General features: G+C 39.8%; 1 protein-coding gene across 1 annotated transcript in view; it reads left to right on the forward strand.

The window, feature by feature from the left end:
• Positions 1-7,282: 7,282 nt before the first annotated feature.
• Positions 7,283-15,909, forward strand: part of tacr1a (tachykinin receptor 1a) — a 31,906-nt gene continuing 23,279 nt past the window's right edge. The window contains exon 1 of the mRNA XM_069701547.1: positions 7,283-8,041. Within this exon, the coding sequence (XP_069557648.1) occupies positions 7,647-8,041 (395 nt within the window). The 5' untranslated portion in view covers positions 7,283-7,646. The remainder of the gene's footprint in view (positions 8,042-15,909) is intronic.

A 15,909-nucleotide genomic window follows, 5' to 3' on the forward strand; every position in this document is an offset into this window, starting at 1 on the left:
TTAAGTCTGACACAAGAAGTATATTTCATCTGTTTCATTTGGAGGATCACTGATTCCAAGAGCAGAAAGCAATATCAAGGTGATCGGTGGTATGAAATAAACCCTGTGCAATAACACTTTACCATTTGCACTATATCCAATGGCACCATCACCATTTGCATTAGATACAATTGCATTGTTTTGGTTTATATGTGTATATATATTTGTTTTTTTAGCTGTAATACATGTCTATTCATGTTTTTATAAGTCTTTTTAAGTCTGATTTTGTGTTTGTACAATGGGAGGGTGAAATTCCTCGTTTGTGTAAAAGTACCTGGCCAATCTTCACTTTGTTTCAGCATCAATAATTATGACTGGACATTATGCAGTACGGCAGTTATGGACATCATCAGTGGGAGGGATAAGGGAAGCATCTATCTTTTGCTAGTTCGGAGCGGTTTGGAGCAGGAAGTGACCATATTTGGGCGAGCTGGGGGGGAGGAGCAAGCGGTGGATCTGACTGATATGATTGGAAACCCGGCGATATGACGTCCCGCCCAACGATTGCCGTAACCTGACTGCACCACAGGCCTGTCAATCAAACAGACCCCTCCCAACCCCCCCCCCCCCAAAAAAAAAAAAAAAAAAAAACGGCTTTTTTAATCTTATTTTATAGCTAATGACAGGATTATTTTCAAAATTGATCGCCAGAAAACTAATAGTCAATAGAATTTCTCCACAAGTTATCTTAGTTTTGTTAGTGAAAGTCACTTTTTATTAAGAATTGTATGAGAGAAGTTGAATGTGAGTCTATGGAGCAGAAGAGTTTTTGGAGCCACCCTCTAGTGGCACTCTGTGGTATTGCAGCTTAAGGCACTTCCACATCAGCCTCATTTTTCAGAGCTGAAAGCTACGAACACTTTGATCTAGTCTATGGTCTCTGCTGGCCACAATTTCTGTAACAATCACAGCCGCTTCACGCACTGATTGAGAACGTAAGTCGGGTTTGAACCTGAATCTGAAACTCTTGAATTTTTCATTCTTTACACCGTTTTTTTGTCACTTTTTGTGTGTGCAAAAAAAAAAAAGGCCTTTTGCACATGCAACATTAAAAGTGGATAGGTGGGTCAATGCGCATGATGTTTATCAAAAAAACCTGCCACGACAACAGGTCATTTTACATATATATAAAATATCAGGTAAAGATTTTTCTCATGCATGGAGCATCGCATCAATTCCACCTCATATCATCTCTCACCATCTATCTGCTTTAATAACTGCATTAAAAATGTCCATAAAATGCTAAATAAGAAAACAGACAAAGTTAATCATACACGCATGAGATGGGGCCCAAATGAAACCGCACGTGCACCAGGCTTCGTGCTACAACCCTGATTTACACCATCCTAATGATGTTTTTCTTGTTCCTACTTAAATAAATGAGTGCAGTGAAACCTCCAGCACTGACTTCACCCCCCAACGTCCCTACTAGCAAAATCTCAGGGGTGCGGTCCGACTACGCTCTAACAGATGGGTAATCATTAGTGTCTGGTTAGCGTCGCGCTTTTTCATTTCTTCTGAGAAGACTCAAAACCATCTGGCGCTCTCTCATCGGCCATTGTCAGAAGAATCCACTTCAGCTCTTTCGCCCCTCCGGACCCGAAATGTTTCTGTCTTAGCTGATGGAAACGCACGACTTCAATCACGAAGTCATTATTGTGGTTAATGGGCCCGATGAGCGTAATCAAGAGTTGAAGACAGAGAGGGAAAAGATTTATATTTGCTACGAAACTTGCAAAAAACCTGTTAGTCTGAAGGTAAGCAAAACTTTATACGAAAAAATGTAGGTACTTCTTGAGAGAAACCGACGGTGACGACACCCGTTGGTTTGTAAACGGCTGTTTACGATATTTTGGCTGCCGTGTTGCTGTTTTGTAGCCAGAAGTGACCATATTTGGACCAGCGGGGGGAGGAGCTATCTGATTGAGAACACGAGGACACGAGGAACCCGACGGAAACCTGACTGAACCACGGGCCTGTCAATCAAACAAACACGCTGCCAAACATACCGATTTTTGAGGCCTTATATCTAATTATTGATGAGATTATTTCCATGATGGAACACTAGAGAGAGACATTTTTTTTAAATCATGCACACTAAACACTAAATTTGAGTCCATGAGATACGAAATCGCATTTCGTTCCCGTTTGTAATTTATTCATTCCCACGTTTCATGGTAAATCGTGGCCTCGACTTAGTATTTCGTGCACAAAATACTAAATTGAGATGCTATCTCATGCGCACGATTTAGCATCTCGCAGCCATGATTTTGTATCTCGTGGTCTCGAAACTAATAAGAAGGAGGAACTTAATAGAATGACACTATTATGACTTGTGGAAAAAGATTACTGACTTAGAATTTCATGAGAGAAGTGGAATGGGAGTCTATGGAGCCGGAGCCTTTTTGGAGCCATCCTCTAGTGGCCGTCGGTGGTATTGCAGTTTAAAGCACTTCCGCATCGGCCTCATTTTTCAGACCTGGCAGCTATGAACACTTTTATATGCAGTCAAAAGCAACAAAATAAATAATTTCATTCAAAGTAATGTCTTCATTGTTTTTAAATGTCCTTTTCTTTTGCCTTAGGTTTTAATGCTTTTGACGGTTTTATGTAAAGCACTTTGAATTGCTCTGTTGTTGAAATGTGCTGTACAAATAAACTTCAGTGATGAAATACACATCAGAATGAATGACAGCCGTATTTGGCACTTTTACTGCCCACAGCATAATGTTCCTTTTTTACTGTGACCGTCTGGTGTTATCACCTCACACTCATTCAAAGCTGCTCTCTCCGTCACAACAGTTGGTGGCAAGAAGCTTCTGGAAGCTAACATGAAGCAAGCATTTCTTCAACTTAGAAAATCAAACATGACTGCTGCATATTTTTCCCTGATTGTTTGGAGGGAAAGAAAAAAAAAGTCTGATAGAAGGAGCCGGATCGCTTTAAGTTTCAGCAAACTGAACACATGCTGATTGGGCTGAATTATATTATCAGGAGCGGTGAAGTAAACAAGTCGTCATCACTACCATCAGCACGTGCGTCACCTGACACCGACTTGTTTTTCTTGTTAGCTTCGATTGGATCCAGCAGACCTCTTGAATTTCAAAAAAGAACCAGCAGATTTAATGATAAATTAGCAGTCATAAAGTGCTTCATATTAATTTAGATTTTAGTCATTTATCATCACATTAGGATTGCAAGTATGTTTTGATTTAATCCATCTTCAAATTGATTGTATATTCACGTACTCAAACCCAAATTACAGCTTCAGGTTTTACTTTGAAAGATTATTTTCCAGTTTAAATTGTGACAACAAAGAGCTTCCGAACAAAATAAAAGACTTTGAAAGCCAGATTATTGACTATTCATAGATCATGCCCTCACGCGTTAAATACAGATTTGATTGAGTTCCAATAAATAACATCCTGGACCTGCACTGCCGTACAGATGCAGTCTGTTAAAAAAACAAACAGTCGTTTGCAGGATGGAGAATTGATTTGACTTCGGTGTCATTTGGTCGACACGTCGTCACGTTGACCTTGCGGGGAAGATGGCCGCTTTAGAAGTTAATACATGCAAGGACGAAGAAGTGGCACTTTGATTTTACATCGTGTGTCGCTAATTGAAAGAGGAGGGGAAGGGTCAACAAGAAATTACTCGAAGTAAGTGTGGTTTTATGCAAATGGTCCAAAAAATAATAATCATTTAAAAGTGGTTTCAAGATATTTCACAGGAGAAATTATTAGCAGACAGTCTCGTGTCTCTAAAATGACTCTGCCAAGAACCTTTTATGAATAAATAAAAAGTTCACCGTTCTGTGAGGCCACTGTGTTTAAATAGATGTGGAGTTTGTATTTGTGTGTATCTATCTGTCGGTTGCATTTTAATATGTGGTGAGTTTGTAGAGCTGCTACCTTCTCTTGTAGAAGATATTTTTATATAAGACTTTTTAATAGGACTTAAAATAATTAAAATCAAACATTAAAAAAAGTGTGTAAGTTTTGAAGTGTGTTTATGGACATAATTTAAGGACAAAACAGTAAAACTGTGATGGGCTTCTGGTTGTTATTTGTCCTGCATCAAATAATGGAAAAAAAAAATAACACTCAAAGTTCACAGGTTTTTTAGGATTTGTAAAAAAGCTAAACTTAATTAAACATTTTTTGACTTCTTTAGAGTTTGTTGTGTGAAAATGTAGCTGCAGGCATTTTATATTGTCTACTTTGATCCAATGTGAAATACGTCAACAACTGTTCAATAGATTGCCATTCAATTTTGCTCAGACATTCATGATCCCCAGAGGATAAATCCTACTGACTTTGCTGAGTCCCTGAATGCCCCACTGTGAGGCGAATATTTGTATTTCTCAGAGAAATGTCCCGACGACTTTTAAATCAGCCGACGTGTAATTTCCGCATGAAACATTTTCTAATCATTAACTTGATCCCTCGACTTTTCTTTTAGCGCCATCATCAGGTCAGAATTTAAATCCCCCCCAGAGCTTCGGTTTATTACCGAACACCTGCTGAATCATCGGCATTTAATCAGCCTCGGGGGTTTAGTGCTCATTACAAACGCTAGCATGCAAATGAGCTAAATTAAGACTTGTAGCCACTAAAGCCTCCGTCATTGTTACTACAACTGTAACTGGTCAAACTGCAAACTCGGCCACGGCACGATGACTGCGTGCTCAGAATTGAATACTAAATTTTATACAATGAAAGGTAATCGACTTATTAAGTGAGAGCTTTGTGAAATTAGAAGAGATTTCACTATGTCAGTGGATGTAGAGGACTTCATGTTGGAACACAGTTCTTCTTGGATGCCGTAATTTCATGGCTTCAGCTACGCAGTGCAATGTGAAGGAATAATAAACTGGTGTGTGTGTGTGTGTGTGTGTGTGTGTGTGTGTGTGTGTGTGTGTGTGTGTGTGTGTGTGTGTGTGTGTGTGCTGATATCACTCACAGCTTTTCCTTCTCCTTCACTGCTCTTCATTCCCCAACATGGTGCTGACAGTACCCACCATCTATAATTGAATTATCCACAGAAGAAAAGAAACAGTATTTAGAAAAAAAAAGAAGAAACATTAGCAGAAAACCAGTCAGTTCATGACATCCACACACATGTAAATCAACTTTTTATACCTTTCCCAGTTGAAAATTATTGGCCAATATTCTTTAAACTAGAATAAAGTTGATGAACACAAAATATTTCTTGCCCGATTAAAGATTTCAAGAACACATTAAGAGTAAAAAAAAAAAAATTAAAAAAATATATGGCTTTTACAATCTCCAGGGATCAAAGTGTTCGTCAAGGGGCAATTTTGATTTGATAACACGAGAAAAAACTAAGATAAATGAAATGAAATATCATCGCGATCTACAGGAGAGATGTGTTGGACAGACAGGGAGAAAGATGGACTGGCTGCATATCTGCATTCTCATCTTTCATTTAGTCACAGTATTCACTGCTGAGATTGCGATCTCTTTTCTACAAGTGAGTCTCAGGCACTTGAGGTGCCGGCTACTTGAACGAGGCCGCATGAAAGCAACAGCCTGCAGTGAAATGACTGAAACGAGAAGCAGAAGACACTCAAAGAGTCAAAGATGTGAATTCCACTGATTTTCTGCACTCTGAGTTGGATGAAAGTGAATTATGGTGTCAGTACTTCACACAAAAAAAAAAAAAAGCTCCGGGCTTTTTTTTTTTCAGTGTCATACCAGTAGAGCCACTAAAGTGTGTGGGATTCAGTGAGTGGGATTATTGTGTGGCTGCCATGTTTCACAGTAAATCTACTGTCAATTTCAATAAAGCTTTGGGTATCTTTTTGGTTTTGTGGCTTTAACTTTGTACCCTGTTCTGACAAATCTTTAAAACTGTTGCTTTAAATGATGAAAATTGTCTGATTAAATCTGGAAGGTACAGGCCATTTATAAAAAAATGTAAAATTCCTTGGATATTTAACTCGTACAAACATCTAACGCTACGGGGTATCATGGCAAAGCGTGAAATAGACACGCCCGTCCACTACAGCAAAACATGATATAGCTACACTTGATGTCAAGGAGTGACAGTGACATGTTTTGCCGTAGTGGACGAGTGTGTCTATTACACGCTTTGGCCTCTAGCGATTTCTACGAAAATGAAACGTATTGCCTGATTTCAACCTTGTGACTTACAGGAAGACAAAACTATTAGCAACAACACATGATTAGGGTTATGAAAAGATGAACAACTAAGGAACAACCTTATCACCTATCTCACGTTTTGTTGTAGTGGACAGGCGTGTCTATTTCACACTTTGCCGTGATAACAGGTTGTACTGAGACATTTTTCACAGAAAGCAAAATAACATACACAAAAATTTGCATTTTGTATAAATTATAATTTGCCAATATTAATCGCAGCATGTTTTAGGTTAGAAAAACAAGCAAATGCAACAATTTATCGTGGGCAAAAAACTGAAATATTTTCCATATAGCTCTGTGTGGAGGCACACTGATATTTTTTTCTGAGCTGCGGTGGTCCATTGTTCTTATTATGCAGATGGAAATAAAACACATCTGTCTCCCTGTCACTAGATGCTGTATCGGTATGTTCATGTTGTAATGTCTTTGCATTATGTTTAATGGTTTCATGAGGTACGGCCTCATTACATTACTCTTGAGTGTCATATAAGAAAACAGGGCTTTTATTTTGAAATGTAAAGCAGCCTCTCTGACTGCAGATGAGATTTTTTATCAGCATCCTATAAAGCAACAGATCTCCAAAACCAAAGGTCCGGACTCTGAGACCACAAGAGGGGGCAGTGAGAGGGGAGACGGGGACATTCAGTGTAGCACCTCATCTCATTACAGACCACAATCAGGGAAAGAAAACCCAAAAAACAACGTGATCTTAACTTGTATTTTCAGATTAAATCTATTTGAATGGCACCAATAATCAGCTATTGTATTAAAACTCCCATATTATTATCATTATTATGTTTGGTTTTGGGTTTTTTTTTACTACAAAGGAATAATGAGTGAATTAAATCAGTTAAGAGGTATTCATGGTAATCCTGTTGATTTCCTCCTGCAATCTGAATCGGATGAACTGAATAATTTACCTGACTGGGTTCATCCATAATCATAAATAAGGAGGGAGTCTGCCTATTGCATGAGTGCGCAGCGGCTCGCTTCCATAAGCTGGTGTGCAGCCTCTCAGTTCGAGCAGAGGAGCGGGAGGAGAGCTCAGAGACGCAGAGGGAGAGAGGACGGCGGACATACAGCTCTCTCGTGTGTGAGCAGGCAGGGGAGCGCGGACCTGCTCTGGTGCTGTAACGCGCGTAAAAAGGCAAGTTCTTTTACGCACGAACGAAAAGTGAACAAGATAGAGAGATTGTTATCGAAAGTTATAATTCTCTTCCACAGAATTCTTGAATCAATCATTTCCAAGACAGCGAGGTTTCAAGTGGACTCTCTACAATTTCCAAATGAGCGCGAGGCGGAAAAGCGGTGTGAAACTTTCCATTCTTCACTTTGCATTTGGCACCGGGACTTTGTCGCGCAATTTATAGGTTTACATCCTGCGGTTTGTTAGTATTTCGTTCGGTCTCAAACAGCAACATGGATCCTCTATTCAATACCACCCAGGTGCCAAATTGGACCAACGACACCAACAACGGGACTGCGTACTGGAACCAGTTCGTGCAGCCCGTCTGGAGGATCGTCCTCTGGGCCATTGCGTACAGCTGCATAGTTATCGTGTCCGTGGTAGGTAACGTAACGGTGATCTGGATTATTATGGCGCATAAACGCATGAGGACCGTCACCAACTATTTCCTGCTGAACCTGGCGTTCGCCGAAGCCTCCATGTCCGCCTTCAACACGGTGATCAACTTCACCTACGCCGTGCACAACGAGTGGTACTTCGGGCTGGTCTACTGCCGCTTTCACAACTTCTTCCCCATCGCGGCCGTCTTCGCCAGCATCTACTCCATGACTGCCATCGCTCTGGACAGGTGAGCTTGCTGCCTTTTCACCGCCTGTCTGTTGGAGAACCACATGAGAACTGACAAAAAACCTGGCGAGTCATGATGTATTTAAAAAAAAACAACAACACGGTATACAGATCATCTAATCTAATCCACTCTGATCACCATTCAATTAATGTTTAGGAATTTCTTAGAAGAACCTTAACTGTAGATCAAAATTCTAAATAATTTGTCACAATATCATTAAAAGACAAATACAGGAATGTTAAGAAAATGTTAGTTATGTATATTAAAAACCAAAGTAGCCTACAGAAAACTTGGTTATAAGATTACTTTGCGTCTGGTTAACGGTTTTTGAGCCCAAGCGCTTTTCCCGAAATTCAATCAGAAACTTTTGTTTAATTTGCTCCGTAATGAGTCATATGCATATTGTGATGAGCACCTGATGATTTTGGACATTGTAATATGGTGATATGGCATAAGTGTCATCTTCTTCTGGTTTCTTCTGCCTTTAACCACTTAAGTCTTATATCTACATTATTGATGATTATTTATCAGAAATTTAATTGTGCAAATATTCCATTAAAGCACCAATACTCTACTCAACTACCATATTGTTGCATTATTGGGGTATTTGGTCAAAAGATCATCGTACAGCTCTAATGTGCACCTGCATTCTCGCAGTAATGTGGACCCCTTTTGTATTTACTATGCTGACAGAATCTCTGTGTTGCTCCTTAAGTGGGGAGGCTGACTATCACAGTTTCGCTTCACCACCTGCTGACTCAAATCCCCGTAAAATTCAATGAAATAAAGCCACCCGCTAAAAGCCTACTTGTTTTTTTTTGTTTTTTTTATGTCCTCATGCTAGAATTTATAGTCTCTTGAAAATATGTCCTTTGGGAGATTTATATCTTCATATCTGAGACCTCTCTTCCCATCAATGAACATTCCTGTGTGTGTAGGAGCTTTATTCATTAATGGGGCGGCTCCTTGTCAATGAATGCATGAAAAGCCACACGTGTGTGTGTGTGTGTGTGTGTGTGTGTGTGTGTGTGTGTGTGTGTGTGTGTGTGTGTGTGTGTGTGTGTGTGTGTGTGTGTGTGTGTGTGTGTGTGTGTGTGTGTGTGTGTGTGTGTGTGTGTGTGTGTGTGTGTGTGTGTGTGTGGTTGTGCAGTGTGGTGTGTGTATGCGTATACTTGTGCATGTGTGTGTGTGTGTGTGTGTGTGTGTGTGTGTGTGTGTGTGTGTGTGTGTGTGTGTGTGTGTGTGTGTGTGTGTGTGTGTGTGTGTGCGCGTGTTTGAAACAGCCGCTTCCCACTATAGCCATACTTAAAGCTGTGTCCATCTTGCCTGTAGATTATCATCATGATTGCATCCGTGTATTTAGTCCATCTCAGACATAATAGCCTGTAATTCTGTGTTTCAGCAGGAAAGCCATGAACTTGACCTTTTCCAAGATTAAGTTAAATCTGTAGAGGAAATGAGAATGAATAATATGAATAATAATGAGAATAAAGATGTTATTAGAGAAGCATTTCATTCACTGTGTTGGCATCATACGTTGGCAGCTGCTGTAATAAAAGGTATTTGAGAATGTTTGAAAGTTGACGAAGATGGTGATGGAGGTCCCCTCTTCATTTTCATCCTCCCGTACGAGTTTAAAATAGACGCAGATACTGTTTTGTATTGAGATGAGCGAGATAAACCCCAGTTTTATAGAAATGCTCACCTCAGCTGCATCCAGGCTCATTGGATGATTTACCAAATGCTAATTTATTTATTTTTTCTTTCCATTTTGTGTTGAGGAAATTGGACTTTCAAGGAGTGTCAATAAATGCTTAAAGTCCCTGACAAATGAAAAAGACTACAATAGATTAACCAACAAAAGCAAAGGTTCTAATTGTTGATGCTTTGTGTTAGTTCAAGGTGTTTATCAGCCTGACCAGACTTTGTGGTCCTCTGATTGGATGATTGTGGCAGCTTCAACATGTCTATGTACTGTGAGCATGGACTGTATAGAAAAGTGGACGTAGCTTCCGGGTCTGGCAAATGAGGCCGATGCGGAAGTGATTTAAACTGCAATACCACCTAGTGCCACTAGAGGGCGGCTCCAAAAAGCCTCCGGCTCCATAGACTCCCATTCAACTTCTGCACTGCGCTGCAGATGTTTCCTAGCAACCTATTAGCACATTAATTAATCCTGTATCTGATTTATAAAATCACTATTGGAACCAACTTTTTCAAGCAAACAGCTTTAGGGCAAAATCTAGTTCAGTTTTTAGTTTTGGATTTACAACTAGCTGGAGGTTGTGCGGGGTCTCCTTCAGGTCAAATCAAACTTCTTAATTGCTCATATGTGTGAATTCATTTGTCTACATACAGAATGTTCTGGTCTTTCATCAGCCAGTTGAATTGGATATTCTATCAATCTAGCAATGTTCCTGAGACTCACCATCGTCTCATTTGGCGAGGACTTTTTTTTTTTTTTGACTGTCTGCCATGATCGCTGCCCGCTGGACTTTTTGTTTGAATTGCTTGTCACTTTCCTTTACGTCCACTCTAATGCAACGCTTGAACTTAATCAATTCATAGTTTACCCGAAGCTGAAATTATGAACACTAATGATTCTGAATGAGCTTGGTGGAGAGACATTAATATGCATTTTCGAGTCCCCATTTATGTCGAGGAACTCTTGATTAGCCTGATTGGACATGATGAGCGAGTCATTTATGCAAATAAGCACATGGAGCACAGATAGTTTAGCATAAAATGATCTAATCCAATAAGAGGAAATGTTTTGAGCAGCTGAAAGTTACTTTTTCAACCAGGATGCTCTTTCCCATTTTTTACCCTCACCTGCCAGGTTCACATTTTGTCATTACGGGAACCAGGAGTTGAATTTGCAGTTCAAGAGGTCCTGCAGAGAAAAACTTGAAAAGGTTTTCATTAGTTCACCTGAGAGTTACACCCGAGATAAAGTGACTCGTAAATAAAACACCACAGAGTTAACTTAAATCTTAAATCTTTCCTCACTACAATGGGATTATGTGACACGACTTAAAACAGGGCGGTAGATGCGACAACAATAAAAATGTGGATGGGCAGGTGTAAAGTCACCTCAGGTCTCATCCTCTTTGATATGCAAATGAAGTGAAGTTTTAGTTTGTTGCTTTAAGGTTTTTTTCTACATTTAACCCCGACTGAAGCCTCATTTTTATTCAGTTTAGCTATTAATGGATCTGTCAGAATTTACCAATCCAAAAAAGTCTAAATAGGCACACCATGAAATTACATTAACTTTCTGTTAGTCGTCACGTGAAGTTTGATACAAAACCACGTACACGACAAAAAACCGACAGATTATACAAAGCTCTGGTACACCGTGAAATTAGACCGAAAATAGGAGAGAAAAAAAACTTTTATACCAGCGAGGCCATTCGTAATTTAAAAAAAAAAATGAACCCGTGACGCGCGCACAACCTCGCTGTTAAATTGTGTCTCGTTTCTAAGGTTACGTAATTACTGTGATGGCAGGTTTCCATGCAATAGTCAATATTGTGGCCTTAATATTTCAATCAATTCATTTAATAAATTCAATAATATAATCACGGAATTTCTAGCGCTCCTTCTGGATTTACTTGTGTAAAGCGTGATTGTCCAATTTCAGTCACAACAGGTTCCTGCAAATGTTTCAGAATAAAAGCCTTGGCAAAAAAATAAATAAAGGAACTTTTATTTTGAAACAGACACAGGAAGTGTTGAGTTTGTACTCAAATGTAATGCAGTAACTTTAACAGGGCAAAAGGTAGTGGATCAAAGAGGCTTCGAGTTGATGTTGGCGAATCGATCAATTCACTTTAAATTTGACAACTTTGACCAATATTAATACAAAACTCAACACTTCCTGTATCTGTTTCAAATTAAAAGCCCTCTTGCATTTCAGATGACAGAAACCTTTTATTTGGTGCAAAGCATAGTGGGAAATCTGAGACATTAAGCCAGCATTTGTCTATAATTAAATTTTTTTGTAATACGGAAACACTTATAATAAAAAGAGGAAATACTATTTTATATTCTACCAAAAATAATCTTGTTTAAATAAGGAAGTTTCTCATTTCATGTTACTTTCGCTAATTCTGAACAGCTGCCTCGGAGCGATGTCGCCTCGAACCGTGAATAAACAACAGTCCTATCAACACTTGTCATTTGCTGCCACTGAAAAAAATCAACTCAGATTAGAGATTCCAAAAGTGGTTGTGAGACTTGATTTTCCTAATTGAAGTTGATGTGATTATTATTGATGTGATGTCACCATTCATTGTGTGTCCTTATTAAATCCTACTATTTATTTAAAAAAAATTAAGCATCCCTGAAAGCTCAGTGTACTTCATATTAAAAAAAACAAAAAAAACATCCAAATAAACAAAGCGCAAACAAATGAACAGGTGTGCTGAAGGAAACTGGAAAAACAGTGACGACAAACCAAACACAGAAACGCTGCAAGTGGTACACGAGTCAGCGGAAATGTCGCCTTGGGGGAATTTCCTCAAACGGGGCCGAAGTGTTCACGTTGCCTCGGGGATGAATTGATTGGACGGTCAGAGATCACTTCATGTCCGCCTCATTCATCTGCGGCGTTCTTCTGAACACGATATCTGGGTTTCTTCACATTTGGCTCGATCGTGGATTTACGTATTTGAATGTGTTTTACACTTTTCTTTTTTTTTTTATCTTAGAGCTGAAGGTGTTGGTAAATTGGTAAAACGTTTTCTTTGTTTGGTTTCGATCCATGTCCTTACGTTGTATTCTCAGAGCCAGCACACACAAGCAAGAAATCTACCGATACCGTATATTATCATTATTATCGTTATTTCCACTATCTATGTTTTCTGTGTTGTTATCATTATCGATTCCTCACCAGCACGTCCTGTATGTGCCACGAGATTAGACCGACCTCAACCAGCGACCTCATCTTCTACCCCAGTGGACACACACTGCCTGCTGAGTATTTCTATGCGCGCGCGCGCACACGCACACGCACACACACACACACACACACACACACACACACACACACACACACACACACACACACACACACACCAGGGTCTGCCACCTCCACCCAGCTCATCTTCTTCCAACTGTCGATGGGAATTTGACATAACTGTCGGTGGAACAACAACAACAACAACCCCCTGAGAGGCCAGTAAACCCGAGGAAACAAATTCACGATCAAATTACCACAACCTGCTATCAAATGCAATTTGTTAAGAAAAAAAAAAAAAGTTCAAAGTCCCCGGCAACCTTGAAGAGCAGCGAATTGCATCTGTCGCTTCGGCTTCTTCCCTCCCGATCACAAACGTCTCAGACAAACCATGTGGTGTTATATATATATATATATATATATATATATACATATCGACGGTCCGCCTGCTATTTGTTGGCTATTAATTAGAATTCTTTTTAGAGAGGAAACAGATACTGCCCACAGACCTTACTTGAAGTGCAGCGGTCTCAGAGGTTTACGTAAGGTGTGTAATGAAAGGGAAGAAAAGCACAGCGGGGACGAGCTCTGCGGCAACAAAACCCGCGAAAGCGAAACACCTCTCAAGCTGCAGCAGGGACTTTCAAACTGTTCTTGTTGAACAAAATGAGATTTCGTTTTTTGTTTTTCATCAATTCAAGTCTGCTCTTTGTTTTAGTCGAGCAACATGTGATGCCATGAATGTGCAACACATTTTTTTTTTATTATTTTTTTTCTGAGCCTAGAGTATTTTTTGAAATTATTTTTAACCGAAGCGCCGAGTTTTTTTTTTTGACAACAGTTTTTTTTTTTTCTGGCTCGCCCGCAGTTGAAAACATTTTTCAACTTTGGTTAAAACGCTGCACTCGTCATTGTCATTCTTTTTACCCAGCTGTTGGTGCAGGAGCTGTCCTTTTCAGATCATGAATATTTAAAAGTGTTCGGTTAAAGTTTTGGGAAAATTTGCTAATTCGCTGCTCGGACCAGAGTCTTCATCCAGGAGTCTCCGTTGGTTACCTGGCAACTGGTCCAGAGAAAGCGTCCAGAACATAACCCCTTCAAGTCTTTTACACAGATTCAACAAACAGGATGAGACGTATTAATTAGTGAGCTTTAAGAGGGCTGGTCGGGAGAGTTTGGCAAAGCCTGTTTCCAGGTTTCATGTTCGGCTAAGCTAACCGGCTGCTCAGACAACAAAAGTGGACAAAAAGGTCCAAACTGAATGATTTTGACTTTTAGTTTTTTCTGAATTTTTTTTTTTTTTTTTTAAAACGGGCTAATCCTAATTAGAGTCTACGGGGAATTTGAAAGGATTTGGATGCAACAAGCAGACTGGCGCGTGGATTAGAGTTTGATAAGATGCTAATAAATTCGAACACACATATTTTGGTTGTTAATATGTTTTTTTTTTGTTCGTTTCTGTATTTCTTTTCTGAAAAAAATGCATCTCAAAATTACATCGTGTGCGATAAACTCCATTCTCAACGACGAGATTGTAAGAGCTTGTCGGTCTGCTGCGGATGCGTTAGACGCCGGCGACGAAGATTTGTGCCGCTGTCCTCTGCAGGTGTGCGTTTGATTCTGACATCGACGAGTCGACAGTGACTCACCTACGCGGAGAGAAAAGCCACGTGGCTGCCGGCCAGAGTGAAGCGGAGGCTGTGATCTCCAACTCTGAGCGGACCGCGGGGAGTGTTTCAATTCAAAGGCCTCCTCTTGTCTGTGATTCAATTAGAGCTGGGAATGTCCATTTGACAAGATTCATTTGGGTTATTAGTGGGATTAAGCCTTTAATTGGACCTCTTTGGCTCGGGACTGGAGGGCTTTGCCTAAAAGGGAGCCCAAAAAAATAAATAAAAAACACAAATGCTAACGCTCTGGAGACGAAAAGGAATATTTCCTGACTGTCCAGTTTACAATAAGAAGTTTGGGGGGTTTAAATCATAGACTGTATAAAAGTTGACGTAGCTTCGGGGTCTGAAAAAATGAGGCCGATGCAGAAGTGCCTTAAGCTGCAATACCACCGAGTGCCACTAGAGGTCGGCTGTAAAAAGCCTCCGGCTCCGTAGACTCCCATTCAACTTCTCTCATCAAATGCTCAGTCAATAAAATTTCTCCACCAGTTACTTTGGTGTTGTTAGCTAAAGTCGCTCCTTCTCATTAGTTTTCTGCCCGTCCATCCGAAAATGATCCCGTCATTAATTAGAAAATAAGCCTAAAAAAAAAAAACATCGTTTTTGGGGCCGTGTCTGTTTGATTGATCTGAGACGTTCAATAACATAAACTCGACTGGATGAATGTAGATTCCAGGTTATTGAGCAAAACTTTTTGAGGTTTTAAATGAAAGCAAATCAATACGACTGATAAGTCAGAATGTCAGAAATCTGCTCAGCAGGCAAAAAAAAAGAAGAACTGAAGTCATTAATTTTCTCCTCTCTGAAGTATTTTATTCTTACTTGGAGGGAACGGCTTCCGGTTTTTGCACATATTTTCCTAATGAGGCTCCTTGCTAACGACGTACGAAGTAATTTGAACTTATTCACGCTCGGCATTGTTTCTCTGATTGGGAGCACGATCTCAACGATGTGAAATGATTACTCAAAGGTCCTGGGAGAAGAAATCTAAAAGCTTATTTCACTTTTTATAATGAATCTCCGGTGTTGTTTTCAGGATCAGGAGCATGCGTGTGTGTGTGTGTGTGTGTGTGTGTGTGTGTGTGTGTGTGTGTGTGTGTGTGTGTGTGTGTGTGTGTGTGTGTGTGTGTGTGTGTGTGTGTGTGTGTGTGAATATTTGCATCCTGCAGGTTGTTTTTCAGCACACAGTTTAAGTTACCCTTCAGGAACTCTATTTTAAATTTGTGACTCGCATG

The sequence above is a fragment of the Brachyistius frenatus genome, unplaced genomic scaffold, assembly GCF_029030835.1.
Source record: "Brachyistius frenatus isolate BFR_SWC_R1_liver_20210118 unplaced genomic scaffold, ASM2903083v1 Contig_37, whole genome shotgun sequence".
In the NCBI taxonomy this organism is placed as follows: domain Eukaryota; kingdom Metazoa; phylum Chordata; class Actinopteri; family Embiotocidae; genus Brachyistius; species Brachyistius frenatus.